Here is a 22,647-nt window from a genome sequence, read left to right on the forward strand (position 1 = left end):
GAGAATTAAATAGCTTCTTTTTCATGTTGGCACTTTCCCTACAGCACTACAAGTCTTTGGCTGGTTCCCTTTTTGTTTGTCTGTTCTTAAAGAGATTCCAAGTCCATCCACAGACTTTGCCCTAACTATGGACCCACTCATGAGTCTTACAGGAAATGTCTTCATTAAAGAGGAACTATTTTAGAATCCTAGAGACAGTTACAGTTTTTTTGAAACTCAAAACCCATCACCCACTAGTTAACCATGCCACCCCTCCTGCTTAAAACAAGACCAGGATTTTTCTGTCTGCATAAACCACATCTCTGTCAAGTGACCCACATGACATTTCCCTACCCTAGACTTGGCCTTGCCCTCTAGATTCACATCCCACAGCCTTCCCACATGTACCAGTTTACCCTGACATGCTGAACTCCACTTCTGTCCCCTGAGCACCCTGTTCTTTTCTATGTGCTTTACTCATTTACCTGCTGCTGTCTTGCCCCAAATAACTGTCCCTTTTATCAGTACAGGCGAATTCCTCGAGCTTCAAAATTGAACTCAAAAACCATCTCTTTAAAGGGTAAAAGTGGGTAGACTGAAATACTGTGAGTCAATGAAAGGAAGGGGTAAGAGGTATGGGATGTATGAGTTCCCTTTTTTTCATTTCATTTCTTTTTCTGGAGTGATGCAAATATTCTAAAAATGACCATGGTGAAGAATCCACAACTATAGGATGTGATGGATATTTGTGATGATATTGGAGTCATTAATTGCATGATACAGTTGAACTGTATGTGTGTGGATATTTCGCAATAAAAATATTTTTTACAAGCCATCTTTGTTCTATCTCCTGTGCCTGCCCATGCAAAAAATAAAATAAAATAGAGGCATCTCTTCAGGGAAGTCTTCCTGGACTTCCCCTATGATCTCCTTTGTGACCCCAAACACGGTACATTCCTACTGAAGTGTGTATCCTGCTACGCCATCATTACTCATTGACATAATTGCCTGGACCTCTACTAGGATGTGAGCTTCTAGGGAACAGAGAGCTTCATCTAATTCATCTCAGTTTCTGCAGTGTCTGACAAGCAGCAGCGCTCAGTGACTATGTTGTTGAGTAAATGATGTGACTGTATTCTGGGAAGGGCTTAACCAAAACCCCAGATGTTGGTTTTCATGAGCCACAGTGTTGCTCAATCCTTTATAAGTTGTGCTCCACAAATGCTTCCTCAACGTGCTTTCTTCATACCTCCACCAGTCAAAAATATTTTTCCTGGCTGCATTTTCTGGGGAAAACATTAGAAATGTAAAACAAGAAATTTTTAATATGTCCATTAAATTACCCACACACACACAAACACACACACCACGATTCCTGGGTATGACCTGTCTGCATCTGTGGGTTGAGAATCACTAATTTACAACAACTTTGATGCTATCACCAACATGATGACCCAATAGCTAATAAGATCTTAATAGAATGAAGTACCATGAAGTAGTGCTCCTGTGTTAGGAGAAAAATAACCTAGCATCTCAAAATAAAAATGGATTTGTTTTAGGTGAAGAGTCATATTCTCTCTGTGAGTTATAAAATAAAAATATAAAAGGCAAATTTAGTCTCATATAAGGATGAACACTCATTCTGAGTACTGCAGAAGATAAGGTGTGCTTCCACTGACTTTTTTTTTTTTTTTACTTTTTGCTTTTTATTTATTTATTTATTTATGGCATGGACAGGTTCCAGGAATCCAATCCGGGTCTCCAGCATGGCAGGCAAGAATTCTGCAACTGAGCCATTGCTGCAGCACCCTTCCACTGACTTTTGATGGAAACTCTCCCATCTTACAGATGGAAACTCTGCCCTTCATTGCTGACATCTCAATCAAGACAAGACAGAGCAGTTAGCCCTCATTTCTATATTCCCTGAATTTTGTATTATTGGCAAGTATTGCTTTTACAATTGGAAATGGATTTATACATATAGATATAGATATACCATGAAAAATATTTTCTTAACAAATAAACTGATCAAATTAAATTTTAACTGAAAATTCTTTCTCCTAAAACTATTCCTGTTCTAGCCTATATCCTTGCTCCATACTTAGCATTTGAAAAAACAAAACAACAATAAAAAGACTTACATACATATAATATATTATTTCAAAATGTTATCTATTCTTCTTTTAAATTATTTTGAGTTGAAATAAACCTCCTCCACCAATGTTTACCACCGTTTTAAACATTGAAATGTTTAAATCTGAAATGTTACCAAGGCCCTCATGAATAAAAACGAGCATTAAAAATGAAGTAGAAAAGCGAGTTCATTAAATTGCTTGGTCTAATATGCCTCTTTGAAAAGGATGGCAGCCCAGCAGATTATTTACTTAACTTATTTATTGGGCCCCACTCTGTCATCCATGGTGGTGTGTTGGGAGAGGGGTATGGATTACCAAGCACTATTCTTTTTAATTTGTAGATGCCATAATTTAAAATCAATTCTTCAATATGCCATCCATGCAAGATTGCACCTCCAGATCACAGCAGGCTGGCTTCCACATGAAGGTAATTGAAAATCAAACACTAATGGGAAACAAGGATCTATATAGGACACCGCATGTGAATTCAAAATGTTTCGAATTCTGAACAGCTGAGTCCTCTCCAGACACACTGACACTGTTACATAAAAGTTCATCAAAATATACAGCTGACTGAAACATTTGCAATCTCTGAGTGATAGATTCAGTAGAATCTTGAGAACTTTTAAAATGTTTCTTCTAACAAAACATGTCTTACACATGGATTTTACAATCAATTCGAGAGGTAGGAAAGCAAGGGACTAATGGTCTCTGCTTGGGCAGATGCTAATTACCCACTGTGTCATGTGTCCTTCCTGTCTTAAGCCTCACTTGTTCACCTGTAAAAGGAGGGGGATGGTGGCTGTCAAGCACAACTCACTGGGTTATTACCGAGACCAAATAAAGCAATGAAAGCAAAGCGTTGACTTCTTCACTGTGCTTCCAGAATGTTCAACACTTCTACCAGAAAACTTAACACCTGGCATGCAGGTCCTATGGGGCTGGTGAGATGGGAGGGCACCACGCCCCCAGCCTGGCTTGGCACTCCAGTGGTCTTTGCTGTTTGCATGGATACATTAAAGAAAGATGTCCCCTTCTAGATCCAAGTCACTAAGGCAACAAATATGAATGGGGGCTTTCTTCCAGAAAAAACATTGTAAAAGATACAATACACCACCATGAATTCATGTTCCTGTGTTAGGAGGAAGATATCCTAGCCTATATTTTAGCATCTAAGCACCGCTTAGCATCAGAAGCTTCTGATGGTCTTTCTTGTGACCCGCATCATCACTGATCTTTTGCTAAGAAAAAGAGCCATTATGGACAGGAACGTCGTGAAAGACGAAACTAGACACACATATGGAGAAAGAAACAAATGAACAACAATAATCAGATAATCCCCACCTACTAAGAACTAAATTTGCATCCTAGGTTTGACCACAGCTCTCTTTTACATCAATTATTTTAATTAGACTTACCTTCACTACCAATCTTTGAGAGAGACACCTCACTCTTGGCCTAATATTACTGAGATTTCTGGGGGACCCCAGGAAAAAAAAAGTGTGAATAACATTCAGGGAAATGTCAGATAAACTCCATGGTTAGTAAAATGAAGCAGAAAAATAAAATATTCTGTTTATTTAAAATTTTCTCTCAAGAGATTTCTCAGATCCTTCTCTACAAAACCTCGAAAGGGCAAATCTCCCAATCTTTTAGAGTCAAACAGACTTGGATATGAATCCTGAATTAAATGCCTGGCTTTTCACATACTAAGTAAATGCCTTGAGCTTCCATATTTTCATCTGTGAAGCTAATATTTTTAAGAGTCAAATGTAATTCCGCTCGTGAAGTTACTTAGCACCAGCCTGTTGGATGTGCTTGGTGCAGTGGTTTGGAGCTCTAGAAAATCATGTTCTTAAACTTAATCCATTCCTCTGGGTGTGAATACCTTGTAAGTAGAACCTTTTTGATGAAGTTGCTTCAGTTAAGATGTGACCCACCGCAAACTATTGCTAGAGTCCTTTGAAGTGGAATGGAGTTCAGAAAGATAGAGAAAACCACAGAAGGAGCATCCAGAAGCTAAACATCAACAGAATCCAGAAGAGAAGGGAGAGACCAGGAGAGGCTGCCATGTGCCCTGCCATGTGGCAAAGGAGCCTAGGACTGAGTACTGCCAGCAGCCAACCCCAGAATGCTCCTGTCTTTGGAGGAAAGCATCACCTTGATAATGTCTTGACTTAGACTTTTGCCTAACCTCAAAACTATGAGCCATTAAATTCCCATTGTATAAGCCAGCCCACTGCATGGCATTTACTTGAGCAGCCTGGGAAACTAAAGCACTCAGTAAATATCAAGTTTTTTCTGGAACTCTCCTCTTTGAGCAGGAGACTAATGAGGAAGAGAAACTTATTGGCAGAGACAGAAAAGTGGATTCTGAGAAATGTCACCGAAGCTTTGAATGCAATTGCCTATGCAGAAAGGCTTATGATCAGGAGGTAAGAAAATAATTCATACCCTTCAGTCTAGGGCACCATATTTCCCATGCTAAGGGTGTTTTTCAAGCACCCCAGCTTTTCATGCCGACACCCAGTGTTCTCCTTCCTTCCACAGACATGTAATTGGTTCCATTTTTTTCCCCATTTAGGCAAAAACTTGCAAACGGGCCAGTAATTACTGGTCTATGTCATGCACAACTTGCAGTGTTTTTCTATTAATGGGAAAATAAGTCCAGGTTTCAAATTTTTATGTCTGCCACATGAACATCTAATCACATGCTGTTTCTACCTGTACACTGTGCCATTTCACTTACAAAATGTGACAGTTCCTGAGAATTATGGTCTCTATCAGATCAGTTTTGGAATGCAAAACAAAATCTGGGTTATGATGATGAAATAGCATAGTGGAAGGTTACATTAAACGGATGCTCAAAATGAAAATGTTGATTGGGAAACAGCTCTTGGTAAACTGTACTAGCACCCACCCTTCATAAGCACACACACACACATTTAGCAGCAGGGCTAACTGGGCAGTATAAGGGCGCAGTGCCTGAATGTTAAAAATGTGAGAAGAGTAAATGATGGCCTCATCATTTACTGCAGTAAATGATGAGGCCATTCTGCTCTCAGTAAGATACTAGGAGAGAGGCTACCCAAGGGGAGGAATTCAGTCACCCCAGGAGCTTCCCCAAAAACCTGAAGATGCCCTTATTTCCCTCTTCTTTTCCTCTGTCCTTTTCTAAATCTAAAGATTCCCTATCACTTTGACTGGATCAGGTACACTGTAGCCTGCAAAGAAGGGTCACAGGTACATTAATTTTGAGCTCCTCTTTCAAAACTGTTAAAGATCTGGAGAATTAGGCCAAGCCAACTGATCGGTGAATATCTCTAGGGTCAGAGGCAATAGCCTTAGGGGGAAAGAGGTTCTTTAATCATGCAACAAAAACACGTCAGGCGCAGGAGACTAAGGTACAACAATAAAAGTCACGGTCCCCTGCTACCAGAGAGATACTTTGCTCATTTCTAATCTATGCTATCCTTTTTGCTCAAATTTCAGGAAAAAAGAAAAACAAAACAGATCCAACTATCTCATTCAAAGCTCCTGTGCATTTGAAGACAGTTACCATCCACTTACAAAATATCATTATTTGCTTACTTTCTCCTAGGCCCAGTCAACTTAGAAATGTGGCAAAAGCGCAATTCAAGAAAATGGATACACACACACACATGCACACATATGAAATTAAATATATATATATATAGTGTCCCAAAATTCTTTGATGGAATTTTAAGCTTTAATAATTTCAGAAATATATATGCTAGAAAACAAAAAAGACATCATTTGAAAGTCTACTTATTTTGATTTTTTAAATTTACATTAGTGATTTTTAAAAAAATAATTTTAATTTAAACTTCTTGTTTCAGTCAATGTTTGCCTTCTTCAATCAGGCCTGAAATAATAAAATTTTCAAATGATATTTTGAAGTTTATAGCATTTATACTTCTCATATTCCTAAAACTTAAAACAGAAATTAGACTTTCTTTTTAAACACCATATGAACTCTCTACCTGTAGCCACCACACGTATTCCCATAGCAATTGTTTTAATATCTGCCCTTTTCACCACCAAGCTTCCCTGAGAGTAGGGGCCATATTTTGCTCATATTTGCATGGATGCTTTTGCATGTGTGTTCCCAAAGTGAAAGTCTGAATGATATTCCTTTCTATTCATCTCAGAATCAATCTGACTTCTCTACCATGGTCAGATTTTACCGGTTCATTGATCTGCAGTCAATCTCCACTCCTCAGTTTTGATCCTGCCTGACCAGAGCTGCCCATATCAATATTAAGGATTTTGTTCCTGCTAGATATCTTCATCTTTTTATTTAATTTTTTCTTTTGCATTTTTTAGGTTGAGTCAAATTCAATTAAGCCAAACAATTTTTTTTCAATCCCAAACAATTTTTCAAATTATGCAATGAAGTACTGTTGGTGGATTTTATTCCCAGATTCTTGGCCATGTTGAGAGGAGAAAAAAAAAAAACAACTCAAGGGCACAGCACAGACAGAGCAAGTAAGCAGAACATTTATTGAATGTGTCCTGTGAGAAGGACATGCGGGCACTCTCGCAAAGAAAGAGAAGTGCCCCAACACTGTAGGACAATCTGCTTTTATCAATACTTTACTACCTTCCCTTTTTCCTTCACCTGTAAATGCTTGATGGTGCCCCCAGATGCTGTTTTTTTGCTGTTCATCTCAGAGGTATCTTTCTCCTTAAGACCTGATTGCCCCTTGGAATTTGCCCTTTGTTCATCAACATAGTTACTCTAATTTTAAAGGGTTTTTTTTTTCTTATTGAGAAACAAAGAAGGCACCACATGCTCAAGATAGTACGGAAATTATAAACAACTAGGATTCAAATTCCTATAGGTTTCATTGTATTTTATTAGCATGCAGCTGATATCAGTCACATCGATTACTCTGGTTGCTTTTGGCCAAATTCCCCCAATATAGTTGGCTAATTAGAAGCCCCTGTAGCATAATGAAAATTTGGTTGGTCCCCAGTCCTTGGACAAATTCTATGTCTTTGGAATTTCCAGTGATTGAAGTGTCTGTTGTTATTCCTGGTGGGCTCAGGACCATATCTGATCATTCATATTCTAACAAAACAACAGCGAAGGAACAGCCAGTCTTAGGACTGGAGCTGGCCACACCAGAAAAGACTAGTCCATTGATTAGGGGGTTGGGGCTTTAAGCCTTGTCATATCAGCCCTCCTCTCCCACCTCTGGGAAAGAGGGGGATTGGCGATTGATTTTAACCACATGGACATTGATTCTATCAACCATGTCTATGTAATAGATTTAAACTCAGGATACTTGAAGAAGTCCCAATGAACTTCCATGATTGACAATTACATAGAAATGCCGGGAGGGTGACACAGTCTGACTCCACCTGGAGAGGACAGGGAAGCTCGTACGTGATTAAGTTACTGCAATAATGGCAGTTGGTGTCAGGAACCATCTTGTAGAAGCAAGTACAAGTTGGTGCAGAGCTTAACAGATCCTCTTCACTATCACAGCCTCTTATTTAACATCTCCAGTTTCGCAGACTTAACAGAAAAACACACCCCACATACACCCTCAAAACAGATCAATAGGCAAGAAACCAAAATCAAACAAACCAAAGCAAACTATTATTTTCCTAATATTTTGTAATGAAGAAAAATGCTGCATTGAGGTAAATTCTATAAATGACTAGTGTTAAAATACTACTAAAAGATTGTTTGACTCAAGACTCTGATGGCTATAATGTCTCCCAATTAGAAAAAGGAGGCATGAGGTGATTGTGTTGTTTTAATAAATGTCCCGGATACCAAGTACAGTTAGGGCTCTGCAAAACTTGGAGCAGAATAAAGAATAATATGGTAGGTATGAAGTATGAAACTCAAGCTTTGTGTATGAGATATGAAACATTATGCACTGCTTGCTGGCATCACTAAATGTTTCCACTGTCCTATTTTATCATGTCCTTAGAATCCACTCCCCCTCTGCTTTTATTTGTGAATAATTTTTTCCTTGGCAATAGTGTATAAAGGGAGATAGAGCATTATGCCTAGGTATTTTTTTTTTATTTTAACTCAAGGAAAACTACACAGGAACTCAGTGAGTTATGAACATTTAGGTATTATAAGTGAACTAGATCACAGAAGATATTTAAGCCAGTGATCAATACTATTTTTTTTGGTGGAGTTGGGGTGGGGAGGTGGGACTCCAGATAATTTATTCTGTGTGGGACAAATTGCAGCAATGAATTGCAGGCAGAAAAGGAACATAATTATTTACACGAGTGAAAACAGCAGGGCATTAAAAGACATCTGTCATTTAGATCTGCCAGCAGAGCATCTTCTACATTGGATCAATTAAGGGAAAAAACGGGGAAAAAAAAAAACTTCCACAAAAATCTGTTTGGTTATCTTTAAAATATAAAAATGAAAAACCAGAAGTGTAGCTGGATGCTATTTAATGCTGCTCAAAAAAAAAAAGTCCTTAGCTTAGAAAAACAGAGAAGGAAAGAAGGGAGAGAAGGAGGAAAGAAGGAAAAAGGATGATAAAATTTTGCCAATTGGCCTACTCAGGATGAGTCTTTTGACTGTCCTTACTTAATCAGACCCATTTTCCATGAAAATGTGTGTGTGTGTGTGTGTGAGTTTAAGGCAATTCTATTGAGATACCATTCACATACCATAGGATCCATCCAAAGTATACTATCAATGGCTCCCAGTATCATCACATAGTTGTGCAATCATCACCACAATTTAAGAACATCTTAATTAGTCTAATAATAATAATAAATAAAAATATAAAGGAAAACCCAAAATATCCCATACCACTTACCTCCCCACACATTGTTAACCCTCTAGTTGGTGTGCAAATGTTTTTAAGCAGTGCACACTTAACTATGAGTTCATCAGAGCTTATTTAAAATAAAACTACAACTTGGCCCATCGTGGATAATACCAGATCTGCAAAATAAATACATTTGAAAGTCATCTCTTTCTGGACTGAAGCCCTAAGTGTACAATACAGTTTTGTGGAATTATAAATAAAGGAATGGGTAAATGACTGAAAGTGGTGGGTGAAGGAATACTGACTCCTTCCGAATATTTCAGTATCAGGAGATATGTTGTCTTTTTCAGCCAGAAGCTTATAGCATAAAATCAGTTCTTTCCATAATAGTAACTAATGCCTGAAGTTTCTGAAGCACTTTACATGATCCAAAGACAAGTCCTCATTCCATCCCTTCTATCACTTTACTTCATCCACTTTCCTTAAGGGTTGGGATAAATGCCCACACAGAGCTCATACTTTAGGTGGAGACAGACAGGGAAACATATGCTTACAATGTAGATTGCTAAGGAAAATAACAGTGCAGTTTCCGGAGCAGAGGGGAAGGAACATCTAAATGGCTTGAGGACATCTGGCAAGGGTTCAGCTAAGAGACAACTTCATTTGAGGTGAGATTTAAAGGGAAGGAAGAAGAGAATATTCCAGGCAGAGTAAAAACATGGAGCTTGAGAGCAAAACAAGTTTGGGGAACTAAAGATGATTTTGAAGTTTTTGAAGCTTACGGCTTAATGTTTAAGCAAGAGAAAACAACTGATAGAAGAAAAGTTCACAGGGAATTTCTTGCTCACTCAGCTCTGATGTTTCAGTTAAATCTATAGGCAACGGAGAGCCAGAGAAGGAGTCTAAGAAGGGACACCAACAGGTGTGATTCTTATTGAGTAAAGTGAGGGCAAAGCCTGTGCTAGGCAGACCAGTTTGCAGGCCGCCATGATAGTCCCGACACCCCTGAGGGGAAGTCCCTATTAAAATTAACTGTGTTTTCACAATACAAATATCTTTAATACATGTCTTTGACACTGGGGACTGTGTCTTATTCCCTCCTGAAGCCCCACTCTTACGACTCATCCTGGCACAGTACATAAGAACAGCCCATTTTCCCATGGTCAAGGAACGGCGGAAATTAAAGATTGTGGAAGAACTAGGAAATTCCTCATTTTTCATGAATCTTAATGATACTCAACATGGAAGAAACATCAAGGATGGAGAAGGTCAAATAAAGCAGAGAGGGTGTTTCATGATGACTGGAAAATACTCAGAGCATTTTTGTTTTTGTTATAATAGGAACTTGTTACGAGCTCCTGAAATTCTCCTCTGCTTTTCCAATGGCAAAATGATGTTCTAATAGCCAAATACCTGCATGACCTGTTAGGCCTCCAGCCTTCGTGGAGATGGCCTGTTGGGAAGCATGCAGTCGTGGGGCTGCGGGGAGGCCTGGGATCTTTTCCAATTGTGCTACTAGCTTTCTGTACTTCCAGTCCCTTATCTCTCATAAGAGTAGGTCAGTCTGCGAATTAGGAGTGATGGGATACCAGAATATATATTTTTAAAGTAGTCATTGAATTAATTATGTGTAAAACATTTCATGTATTACTATCAAGATGGTTCCCTGATTTAGAAATAAAGAACAAAGACAAGCATTTAATCTCTAACTTTTTTTCCTTTCCTTTATATTTATCAAATAATCATTATTAGGAAAAAGAGGGTTGAGAATTAAAATATGGGGTTCAATATTAGTATATTTTAATTTAAATGCTTTATGAGATCTTTAGAACAAAGAACAAACCATTCTATCATCTTTTTAGTATCCAAAAATTGTTTGTGACAAAAATTGAACAACCCTGCTGTTAGTAAAATAACAATGGAAGGGAAATCCCTAACTCACACACACACCACAGATCTTAATCTTAATCTAGCAACAAGTATAATGGTGAAGTTATATTACTTAAATAACAAACACTCTTATTAAAGTAATAATTAAGAATTCCATTATCATTGCTATTATTAGCATGTGTTCTAAAAGTGTAAATCTATACATTTAGATAAGAAAACAAATATTAAAAATAATGAAACAAATAATCATCATTTAATTTTGATGTGGTTGCCTCTCTGGAAGATCAGAAAAATCATCTGAGACATTATATTAATTTTAATCAAAGTCCAGTAATAAATGAACCAATTAAAATATCTATACTAACAATAGTTATTAGAAAATATAATTTATAACTCCACTTTATAACCACATCCACAATGTAAAATAGCTAGAGACAAACTTAATAAGAAATGTATAGGACAAAAATGCAGAAAAGTAGGAAACACAACTGACAGTAAAAAAGAGAGAAATGATTCAGTAGCAAGTCAGATAAGGCTGACAGCAAGACTATTTTTAAATTTAGTTTTTCTTAAGCTAATCATGAATTTAAGATTAACTCAATAAACTTCACAAAGGCATTTAGCAGGCACCAGAAAAAAATATATACCTAAATTATATCTGAAGAGATAAAGAAAACAAAATTGGTGCCAAGTTTAAGGATAATATAAAATGAAAATAATGAGGAGAAATTATCTGTCAGATTTTACATATATATAACCATTAAAGAAAAATATTATATTAGCACTACAGCAAACAGATGAACGAGAAGAAGAGAAAGTTAAAAAAAATGTAGTAGTGTATAATATAGAAGATACTAAAGATGGTGTTAGAAAGCAGTAGAAAATAACTGATTATTTCATAAATGCTATTTAGGAAATGACCAAACAATGAGTACACAGCGGTATATTTATTTCACATGGATAAAAATTCAAATGGGAAAAATAACATTAAAAAAAGAAAATAAATGTTTACATCAATTCCATGTGATAAAAGTTTTGCTAAGGATAATCTTAAATAGAAGAAAAACTGATAAAAGAAGTGCAGCATCTATGCCTAAGAACACAATAATAGTACTGAAATGATAATTGAAACATTGGGGAAATATATGCAATAGATATGATAGCTCAATGGTCAACGACATTAAAAAGATGGAAAGCCTTTGTAAATCAATTGCAAAATTAATGAACGTGCAATTTTAAAAATGGGCCAAGGACATAAATAGCCAATTCATGAAATAAAAAAAATTTAAAAGAGATAATTCACACTTTTTTAATTCCTTACTTTACTAGAAATGAAAGGAATTGAAATTTTAATATGTAATTATACTTCCTTTGCTTATCAGGTTGTCAGTGATTTTAAAAATTAATAATATCTATATTTGGTATGAATGTGAATAAATGGGCTCTCTTTTACATTACTGATGGGCTTATTAATTGGTATAATATTTATGATGGGCAGTGTGTTGATTAAGTATTAAAAGCTTTCACTCCAGCAATCTACTTTAAGAATTTTCCTAAAAGAATAATCAGATACTTGGCAAAAGTATATGAAACAATGTGCTTGCACAACAATTAACTGATATCACGCATTCATCTATATTGTATGGAATTATGGATATAATTAGAAGAATGTTGATAAAAATTATTGATGCAGAAAAATGTATATCACATATTATTAATTAAGAAAAAAGTAGGCAGTTATTTTGTACTTGCATTTGAAAAAAAACAGAATCTGCAAAGAATTTTAAAGAAGAATATCTGCAGAGGTTATTTCCAGATAGTTATTTCACTATTTTCTATTTTATTTCTGCTTGTTTCTAATTTTCCTCCAAGGAATTTACGTTAATTATGGAATAGAAGAAAATTATAACATGTTTTGCAAATACATTTCACTATAATTAAAATGACTGACAAAAATTGAAATTGAAATACAGTTAATCCTTCTTTGTTCACACTTTCCCTAAGAGCCTACACCTCTAAATTGAACTTCAGATTTTATCTCTTCTGGGGATTATTAGGGATTATTCTCCATCTTTTTTTCTTTGTACTCTTCTTGACTGTTACCTATTTCTTCTGTTTTTAGAGATGACACAAGTCTCATCTTTTCAAAGTAAATGTATCTCAAAACCTGGGCAGATCAGCTCTTCATCTGCCCAAACAGGGCCATTCCCAATATTAATAGTCCAAGATGGACTTAAATACTGAAGAATCATCCTGTGTTCTACTTTTCTACTGCCTGCTGAACTGGCTTTGAAGCCTGGGCTGTAGAACGAGTAAGATAAAATGAAATAAAAGGCTTCACATATTAAAATGGCTTTCCTTCATATTTCTAAAGATGCCAAATGTGTATGGAGAGTTTAGGCAAACACAATACTGATTATTTACATGGCATAATGGAAGTAAACACTCAAGGAGAAAGAAACTCGATGCTTTTACTCAGCATGATACAAACCATTATCTCATGTTTTCTATGGAAAACAGCCTCAGCCGAGAAATTTGGTAACTCAGTGGGCTATTAATAGGATGTGGAATGTGATTACTCCTTTTGGATTACTTCAATATGTAATTACTTTTAGAAGCTAGTAGAAAGAAACTCTATTAAATGATTATTATAGTACTGTATTTGCTTTAATATTCTGTGATAGCTCTAAACATTGGAGTTTTCATTTACTGTTTGCCATACTTAATAAAGTCATTTTTCTTAAAAAGTAGCCACTCCCTGTAAAAGTGGGAGTTCAATAGTAAAATTAGTCACTTAGAATAATGGACAGGGGAGGCTGGCTGGGTAGTTGGCTTACCTATGGTAATAAAATCTCCATGAAAATAAAGATGGTATTCCTGAAATATTGTGAGAAAGTAAAATATGTATGCCTCCCCAGAGAACAATATGTCTTATGTAATGTTTTTGGAGGTTAACAGGAGCTAAATATTATTGCACATATAGAAAGAAGAAAGACAAGGGAAACAATGAGGAGGAGCTGGCACAGTGAATAGAGTCTAGAAAATCCTTCTGTTTGTAGGATGTTACATGACAGACAAGGATGTTGCTGAAAATTCACCCAGCAGTTAAAATCCAAGTATAAGTTGGAGAGTATAATAATACACAGATAAACTTTTGTCCACGAACATTTGAGAAATCAGATCATAAATGAGGCAGCAGCATAGGGTCTGTAAAAGAGCACCAGAGCTTTCTTGACACCTGGGCAAAACACCTGACAATTGATAAAACTTAATACACACTGAAATATATTATTAAAAGTATTCTCTTTATTGGAAAACTTGACATAAGCTTAGGCTGAAATGCTCTATGGTCAATCAACCTAGAGTTGGATCTGAGACTAATTTGAGAATTAAGAAAATTCCAAGAGTGGAGGAAGGGATTCTCAAGAACTCAAATAAAGATATACACGTATCTTAGAAAGCAAGCGTATGAAAGTATACATAAGTAGAATACAAAAGTGATATATAATACACATGTGTGAAATATGTATATTTTAGAAAGTATGATAAAAAACATTGCTTATACTCTCTTTTTAATTCACCTCAGTAAACATCTATTAGACCCCTTTTGCATGACAGGGTCTCCCAGCTTTGGGAAAACCAAACTTTACAACAGGAAATCCCTGGGTTACATTGGTGGGCCACCAGGAGTATATGTGCTCCTACTGAGAACTATTCATTTACTCTGGGGCTTGGGAAACTGACCCCTTTATGTGGATTGAGGTGTCCAAATATGTGCATGAACTAAAGCCAGAAGGAAAAAGAAAAATCCTAGCTAAAATGTAAAATTAAAGAACTCCTAACTAATGATTACACTTGAAAATGATGAGAAACCCTTACAAAGTGAATTGGAGACTGTTCCGTAGCATCCCTTTAAGAGGCAGCTAGCCCTGGAGGTCTTGTCTATTGCTTCCTTAATAGGAGAAAGGCTCTCAGGAGCAAGCCCACTATGCAAAGCAAGACATCGGGGGAGAAAGCCCCCTGCACTCTACTCCACAGCCTCATTTGGTGTGTGCTTGATTTATAAGGCCCATATTAAATGTTTGGATCAGTCCAAGGAATAAAATTTAAAGTATCTCAGATTACGTTCCTTGCAATGTAAGCAGTATGTGGAACATTTCTCTGATTAAATCCTCAACTCAGTAAGGTGCAGTGATTCAGGTTGAAGCCTCTGGCCTCTAAGTGTCTGGGTTTAAAATCCACCTCTAAGTCCTATTTGACTGACTGTGGGCAAGTTACTTAATAGTTGTGGGCCTCACTTTTCTCATCAGAAAAATGGGAATAATAATAGTAACAATAATATGGTGGTGTTGACAGAATTAAGTAAATAGGATTTGGGAAGGGTCCTGGCATGGTGTTGGGAACTTAACTAGTGCTGATTATCATGTTGGTGACCATGATTACAGTGATGGGGGTAATAAGAGTTATGGGTCAGCGTAATATCCTATGAGCCTGACTCAGTCACTGGGAAAGAATCAACCTGTAACCTAGAACATCCTTCACATGGGGCTAATGAAAACATGCATACTCAGGAGAACCACCATTTATTCCTATATTAAACGATGGCATCATCTTCCTTTTACACAGAACTGCAATGTTTCACAGGTTTATGTGAATAGTTTCACTAAGAAGTAAGATGCAGAGCAAAACACCCTGGCTGGGAGTCAAGAAAATCTTTTCTGTCCCTGCCTCTGCCACAAATTTGTGAAGGGAGTACATCAGTCTGGACCTATATAATAAGAAACTACCTTAAGCAATCCGCAAGTCTAGACTTCCTTGGACAGCCAAATGAGAAGTTGAAATCATGTTAAATTTTGCAGTTTTTACATTGGACAAAAAATGCTTTATTTTGTGCCCTTTAGTTGACAATTCTGCAACCTCCTTTAGATATCAAGCTCTGTTCTCAACTGCATTGCATTAAAGCTGTACTTGGAAACTATGGGAGCTGAAAGATTACATTGCCTTAGAAAGTTGAACTAATCTCTTCTAATACTTTACTTGATATCGATACTCATAAAGTCATGTTTCCCCCTAAGGGTTTATCAATCTCTTATTTTTTTTTAAAGATAAATGAAAGTTGTTTGCATGTTGACACTAAGTTTCCCCACTTCTTCATGAATATCAAAGTCAATAAAAAAAAGTAAAATAAAATTAGACTCATTTATTCATATTCACCAAATGAGCCCAAGTCTCAAAATAGAGGTGGCAGTTTCTATTTCTTGTCTGTTCTTCAACAGGAAGGCATTATTAACATTAGCAAAAATACTCATTCTCTGTAATATAAAAGCCATTTGTTTTCCATGTCTGCGTCTCTAAATATATAGGAACCTTGATACGAACCTCTGTTGTCTCTGACTGTGAAATTTGGATTGTGAATGATTTCAGGGGGTAGACTGAAGATAAATCTTGGTCCGTTGGCTGTGTCATCCTTGTCATCTGCACTAATTACAACAATTGGCTGAAAGAGAAAGGTGGCCCATAAATAAATCATGCTGACACTGGGATATCATTCACTAAAACATTTTTGTCTGGCCTAAAAGCTTGGTTTGAACTACGGAACATAGCTCCATAGCAAACTAGGGTTCTGAAGCCTTCTTGGGTATCAGGAGGTCTTGCCCAGTGATGTTCTTTTGGGAAACTCTATTTCCCAATGCGCTTCATGGACAGGGAAGGAGAAAAGCCCTTACCTGGTTGGAAAGCGGCTTGGTCTGATCACTCTCACAGATGAAGCCTTCATAAGGGGCAGCAAATTTGGGGGCATTATCGTTGACATCCAGGACCCGAATGGCCACAGGGACTTTGGCTTCTTGATGCCTGTTGTCTGGAAAGAGATAATTCAGACAGGCAATACCCAGGAGGACTCCACATTGGTCCCTGGGAAAGAAGAAGTTCTAGCTGCCTATCTGGGTAAAGCATAGAAAGGTGGTGGCACAAAAGCCATCTAGAACCTGAAGTTTGCTAATTCTAGTGTGTCCTGGAACAAATGTCATTGTTAGGCCAGTAACAATTGGACCAATAGTTCATGTCTATTGGTCCAATAGAGGTTTAATTGGACCAATTAAACCTCTATTGGAGGTTTAATTTTAAAGACTTATAATGGAGCCTGGCCATCTAGAACACAATCTACAGCAGCTGTTCTCAAGAGTGGTCCTCAGATCAGCATCAGAATCATCTGGTAAAGCTTGTTGGAAATGCAAACACTCAGTCCCCAACCCAGACCTCCTGAATCAGAGGCTCAGCCTGTGGAAGCCAGAGGTTTGTATTCTAACAAGCCTCCATGAGATTCTGAAGTACAATCATGAGTAAGAACCACTGGTCTGCGGGTAAACATGAACATGTAAACCTTGGCTCTAAGCATTCCTCTGTTTTGGGTTTAATAAAGCCTAATGATGGAATCAATTGGAAATTCTTCACCAATGATCATAAGTTTCAAGCTGCTGAGGACTATCAGCTGTCTTGCCAAGTTTGAACACAGTTGCGTGACAGAAAATGAAAATACCTCTGCCTGTATGTCTTCTTAGCTCAATGACCACAAATAAATTCTAAGACTAAAATATTTATTTTACAAATTATTTTAAAATAATTATTTTAAGACTAAAAAAATCATTCAATATCAGTTATCTCTTATTTTCTAGCACATACATAAAAAGAGTCAGAAGGAATAAGATTTGGCGAAGTAGAATGAAAACCCTTAGAAGAATACTTACGGATTTCTGCTGCAAAGACAGAGATGTTGAGCCAGGCAGTTTCCTCTCTATCCAGAGGTTTTGTAGTTTTAATAAAACCATCCTCAGGATTAATAGTGAAAAACCTGTCGAGGTCAGTATGACGATCTATAGAATACCTAAGCAGAATGAAAATGAGGCAATTAGACTGAGACATTCAGAGCAGCTTAACATTTGAATATTTTCTCCATGCCATATTTAAAGCAACCTTTCAATGAATCACTTGAGGTAAGGAAATTTTTTCAATCAAATTTACTTTTTAAACTCTTTACTTGAATCTTTCATAGAAATTATTTTGCCACATTGGAATTGTTTATTCTGTACAATGAATGAAAGAGCTGTTTAGCATATTTGATGGAGAAGTGTAATGTTAAATGTAACATGTTGCATATTGCTTCATGTTTACTTCAACCACCCACCATCTGAATATTTATGAAACTGTATTTGGGAAGAGGGTTTCCCTTCTTCCCAAACTACTCAGAAAGTGAGAAAGGTATCAGAACTCTGCCAGATTTTTTTGCATTTGAGATGTTAAAGAGTTTCAAGTTTATCTAAATTTATCACCAAGGATCATTTATGGCAGTAAAAAATCAGTTGTGCTCCTTATTGAAAGAAAAATGCTAACTACATTTTGATTGAGCATTTAATTTTGGTAGCTCGGTTCTGACTTCGAGGGTGCAATATACAATATAAGATTGGCCATTGCTTTGCCACATTACACTCTGCACACTAATGACTCAGACGACACCTAACAGTACAGCTCGAGTAATTTAGCTACTCCTGCCCACTAGAAAGTATTTTTTTCCTCTACTGAAAAAGCAAACAAACTCCAGAATATCATTGTAGCATAAATACGGTAAGGTAATGCAGGAAATGGGGGAAGGCGAAAGACTTTTATTGAGGAGTAGAAGGTGAAATAACTTGTCAGGTGTACCCAGAACTGAAGTCCTGGCCTTAATTTGTCTTTTAAACTCCAAAAGGCCCTTCTTTTTTCATTTCACCTTACTAACTTCAAAAGCAAAAACAAGGGCGGGCCGCGGTGGCTCAGCGGGCAAAGTGCTTGCCTGCTATGCCGGAGGACCTCGGTTCGATTCCCGGCCCCAGCCCATGTAACAAAAACGGAGAAACAAAATACAATAAAACAAGAAAATGTTTAAAAGATGTTTCCCTTTCTTCCTCCTTTCCTTCCTTCTATCCTTCCTTCCTTCTCTCTGTCTTTCCTTTAAAAAAAAAAAAAAAAAAAAAACAAAAAAGATGGGTTGTGTTAACTCAGGTAATATGCTGAACTTCCATAACTGGATAGTTTCCTCCTTTAAGAGATCTTAGCTGTGTTCTCCTAAAATTTACAGAATTTACAGACTATGTATGTCTAAAGGTATTCCTTGAAAGTCACAGTGTCAAAGAATAATAGAGGTAACAAAGACTGGAAATCATGAGATTTAAAAACTCTTCAATTTGCAAATGATGGGATTTGTCCATGGTGTATATCTACTTCCTGCAGGAGCCAGTATTAGAGTCCAGATGTTCTGACTCTAGATCATATTCTTTCCAGGAATGAGGGACCAACCATAGTGCATTACAGAATTTCACAGTATACAAAACATGAGCTCATCCATAATCTCATTTGACGTTGTAGTTCTCTATGAGATATTTTTGTTGTTTCTGCTACAGTATTTATACACTAAGGAAGATCATGGAAGTTCTCAAATGTCAATCTACCAAGTATGACTTTATCATATGGCCAATCAGCTAACATGGAAGGCTTTTGAGAAGAAGAACAAATAAATGGAATCAGGCATAAGCATAAGCAGGATGGCCCCAGCAAGAGGGAAGAATAGAGGAAACTTAAGGATCTGATGACATTTTTAAGGCATGAGGTAATAAGGGGGTTAGGTATATGAGTGGCTGAGGGAATGGAAAACTATGCGATGAAGAATGCACCAATAAGAGTTAGTGGATGTTTGGATATCTATGGGAGGCTGGAAAAGGCTTAGTTTCTAGACTATCTTAGAGAGGGAGATATGAAAAGAAACTCAATTTAGCAGAAAGGAGAAGTTGGGATTCAACTAAGGATATGCTACAGTGCTGACAGAATACAAATTCAATTTGATGGTAGGTTTCATGGAGTCAGGGGTGGAGTTGGTCTCTTTTTTAAGTATGTCACAATAAGCATGAGCTCAAAGATATACTTTGAACAAAAGAATGAGTGAGGGGTTGGCCATGGTGGCTCGGTGGCAGAGTTCTCGCTTGTCATGCTGAAGACCCGGGTTCGATTCCCGGCTCCTGTCTGTGTTTAAAAAAAGAAAAGAATGAGTGAGTGAAAGAGTAGATGAAATGCACAGATGACAGGTGTATGAATACATAATTACAATCAAGGGGAAAAAATCAGACTGTGGGCAGAGAAACTGGAGCCTCAACTCAATTTTCAATCATGGTACAGGTGAGAATGTTACAGGAGAGTGGACAGAGAAAGAGAAGGGCCAAAGTCAAAAGACCATGTTACAGGGAGCCCTTAAAGCGTGACAGAGATCAAAGACTAGTGAAAACCTTAGGGATGATGCTGTCTGAGACAAGAAGAGGTTTCTACCAAGGAAGCTAAGGGGAGAGAAAATTTGGGGAAGAAAATGGTGAGCAAAACTATGTCTAATGGTATAGAGTCTGAGAAGAAAGATCTAAAAACTGTCTAAGTACCTAACAGGTTGGTGTGAAACCATCAGGCCTCACCCATATGTCCAAGGCCACAGATTTTCTTACAGGTGAAGAGAAGCAAACAGGAAAGGCAGTAGTGAGGATAAGAGGCTCATTGCATGAAAAGTTTTGAATATTCTATATTTTGTTTGGCATTTCCAAGATCAAGGACCTGCGCAGGAGAGAGGGGTGAGTTCAAGGGCAGTATTGCTTATCCTTGGATAGTTATGGGCAAAGAAATTGTCTACATGAACAGAATGCAATCCCTAAAAACCTGACCCAAATAACTAATTACAGGTGTGGATCTCTGGCAGCAATGCAGGGCAAAGGAAATGAATGGTTGTTCTACGTATTTTTACCTCCTCACTCTAGTTGTTACTGTGTTTCCATTTTCTAGGCCAAAGTTAATTCATTTAAAATTCACACTATGAAAGTTTTTGAGTAGTTTAAAGGCAGTAAAATGGTCCCCAGGTATTATGTAATGTATCTTCCTGCAAAGAGAGAACACAGTATGTAACACTCTCGGGAAGTCTTTTTATCATGGCTACTTAGTTAGAATAAAAAGCTCAAAATGCACTCAAAACGTATTTGGGTTAGAAAACCAGTCTCATAACAATGACTGGCCATGTGCCTTTGAGGCAGTTCCTTCATCCCTCTAAGCCTCAGTCATCTCATTTATTTGATCCTTAAGCAGTCACAGCCTTTGTAGGTGGCTGTGAGGAGTCACTTAAATAACTTGGTGCAACACATTTCCTGGGGTTGAGGAGCTACTCAGCAAAGGGTAATTCTCTCCCTTTTTCCTGGAAGGGACAATGTTCAAGGATGTAAAGGCAACTGCAGAGCATTTACAGTTGGCACTTCTGCCCTGCCACTGTTTTCTTTGACATAAAGGGAAAACTCCACTCTTTGTGGCATATTTTGTTTTAATACTCAAATATGTTTAGTTTAGTCTTGATAAATTTCTACCTCCACAATTAGTCTGGGAACACTCAGTGTGTGTTCAGATTTTTTTGAATAAATGTGCAAATGCTTTATACTTTTTGCACTCAAAAAGCTGTCAGATTTAATTTCTAGGGAGAAGCTGAGGTTATTTCATTTATTCATCCAATATATATTTATCCGCAACCACTATGGGCTGGGTAGTTTGCTAAGAGGCAGCATTATAATGGCAAAAGGTATAAAAATGTTAAAATTGGAGGATCTGAGTATCTAGGGGTGGAGATGAGGGTATGCTAAAGTTCTCTTATGGGGTTTGTATTATTTTTGTAGCTGTCCAGGAAGTGAAACCATTTAAAATAAAAAGTTTAAAAAACAGAGAACAGGATCATGTAGCAATGAACCAGCAAAAGGGTCAGAAATTTTTTTTTAATTTTAATTTTAATTTTATTTAAAAAATAAATAAATTTCTTTATTTTTGTAAAGATCCATATAGTAAATATTTTAGGTTGTGAAGGTTATAGTCTGCCACAACTACTTAACACTGCCCTAGGAGCTTACAAAAAAACCTTAAAAATATGTAAACCAATGGGTGTGATTGTGACCCAATAAAATTTTATTTATAGAAAAAGATTGCAACACCAGAATTAGAGAATTCACGGCTCTAGTAATCAATACTTTGTGGTCCTGTAATACCGGTAGACATATCAATGGAACAGAATTGAGTCAAGAAAAAATATTTATGGGCAACTGATCTGCCACAAAGATACCAAGACAATTCAATTGGGGGAAGGAATAGTCTTTTCAACATATGATGCAGATACCACTGGACAAATGCATGCAGTAGAATGGAGGTGGACCCCTATCTCACGCCATATACAAAAATTAACACAAATGGATCAAAGACCTAAAAGTAAGTGCTAAAACTATAAAACTCTTAGAAGAAAACATAAATGTAAATCATCATACAAATGTTTTCTTAGATGTTATCTAAAATGCCAGTAAACAACAACAGATAATTTGGATTTCATCCAAAGTAAAAACCTTTTCTTTTTTTTTTTTTGCCTCAAAGGACACTATCAAGAGAGTGAAAAGACAACCCACAGAATGGAAGAAAATATTTGTAGTAATTTATAGTATAATCTTATATCGAATAAGGTTCTAGTATCCAGAACATATAAAGAACACTTACAACTCAACAATAAAAAGACAAATAACACAATTTTAAAATGCTCAAAACATGTGGATAGACATTTCTCCAAAGAAGCTATATAAAGAGCCAGTAAACACAGGACAAGATGCTCAACATCATTAGACTTTAGGGAAATGCAAATCAAAACTACAATAAGATACTATGTCACACCAACTTAGAGGGCTATAGTGAAAAAATATAAACGATAACAAGTAGTGATGAAGATGTGGAGAAATTGGAACCCTTACATATTGCTGATGGGAATGTAAAATGGTGCAGCC

At 36.8% G+C, this 22,647-nt stretch overlaps 1 protein-coding gene across 6 annotated transcripts in view; it reads right to left on the reverse strand.

Annotated features, from left to right (window-relative positions):
• Positions 1–22,647, reverse strand: part of CDH11 (cadherin 11) — a 150,366-nt gene that overhangs the window by 5,949 nt on the left and 121,770 nt on the right. For all 6 annotated transcript variants that reach the window (XM_077132620.1, XM_077132624.1, XM_077132623.1 and 3 more), the window contains 3 exons: positions 17,533–17,669; positions 16,513–16,646; positions 16,166–16,283 (listed from right to left, as the gene is read on the reverse strand). In XM_077132620.1, the coding sequence (XP_076988735.1) occupies positions 16,166–16,283; positions 16,513–16,646; positions 17,533–17,669 (389 nt within the window). The remainder of the gene's footprint in view (positions 1–16,165; positions 16,284–16,512; positions 16,647–17,532; positions 17,670–22,647) is intronic.

This window comes from Tamandua tetradactyla, chromosome 16 (genome assembly GCF_023851605.1).
Source record: "Tamandua tetradactyla isolate mTamTet1 chromosome 16, mTamTet1.pri, whole genome shotgun sequence".
NCBI classification, from domain to species: Eukaryota; Metazoa; Chordata; class Mammalia; order Pilosa; family Myrmecophagidae; genus Tamandua; species Tamandua tetradactyla.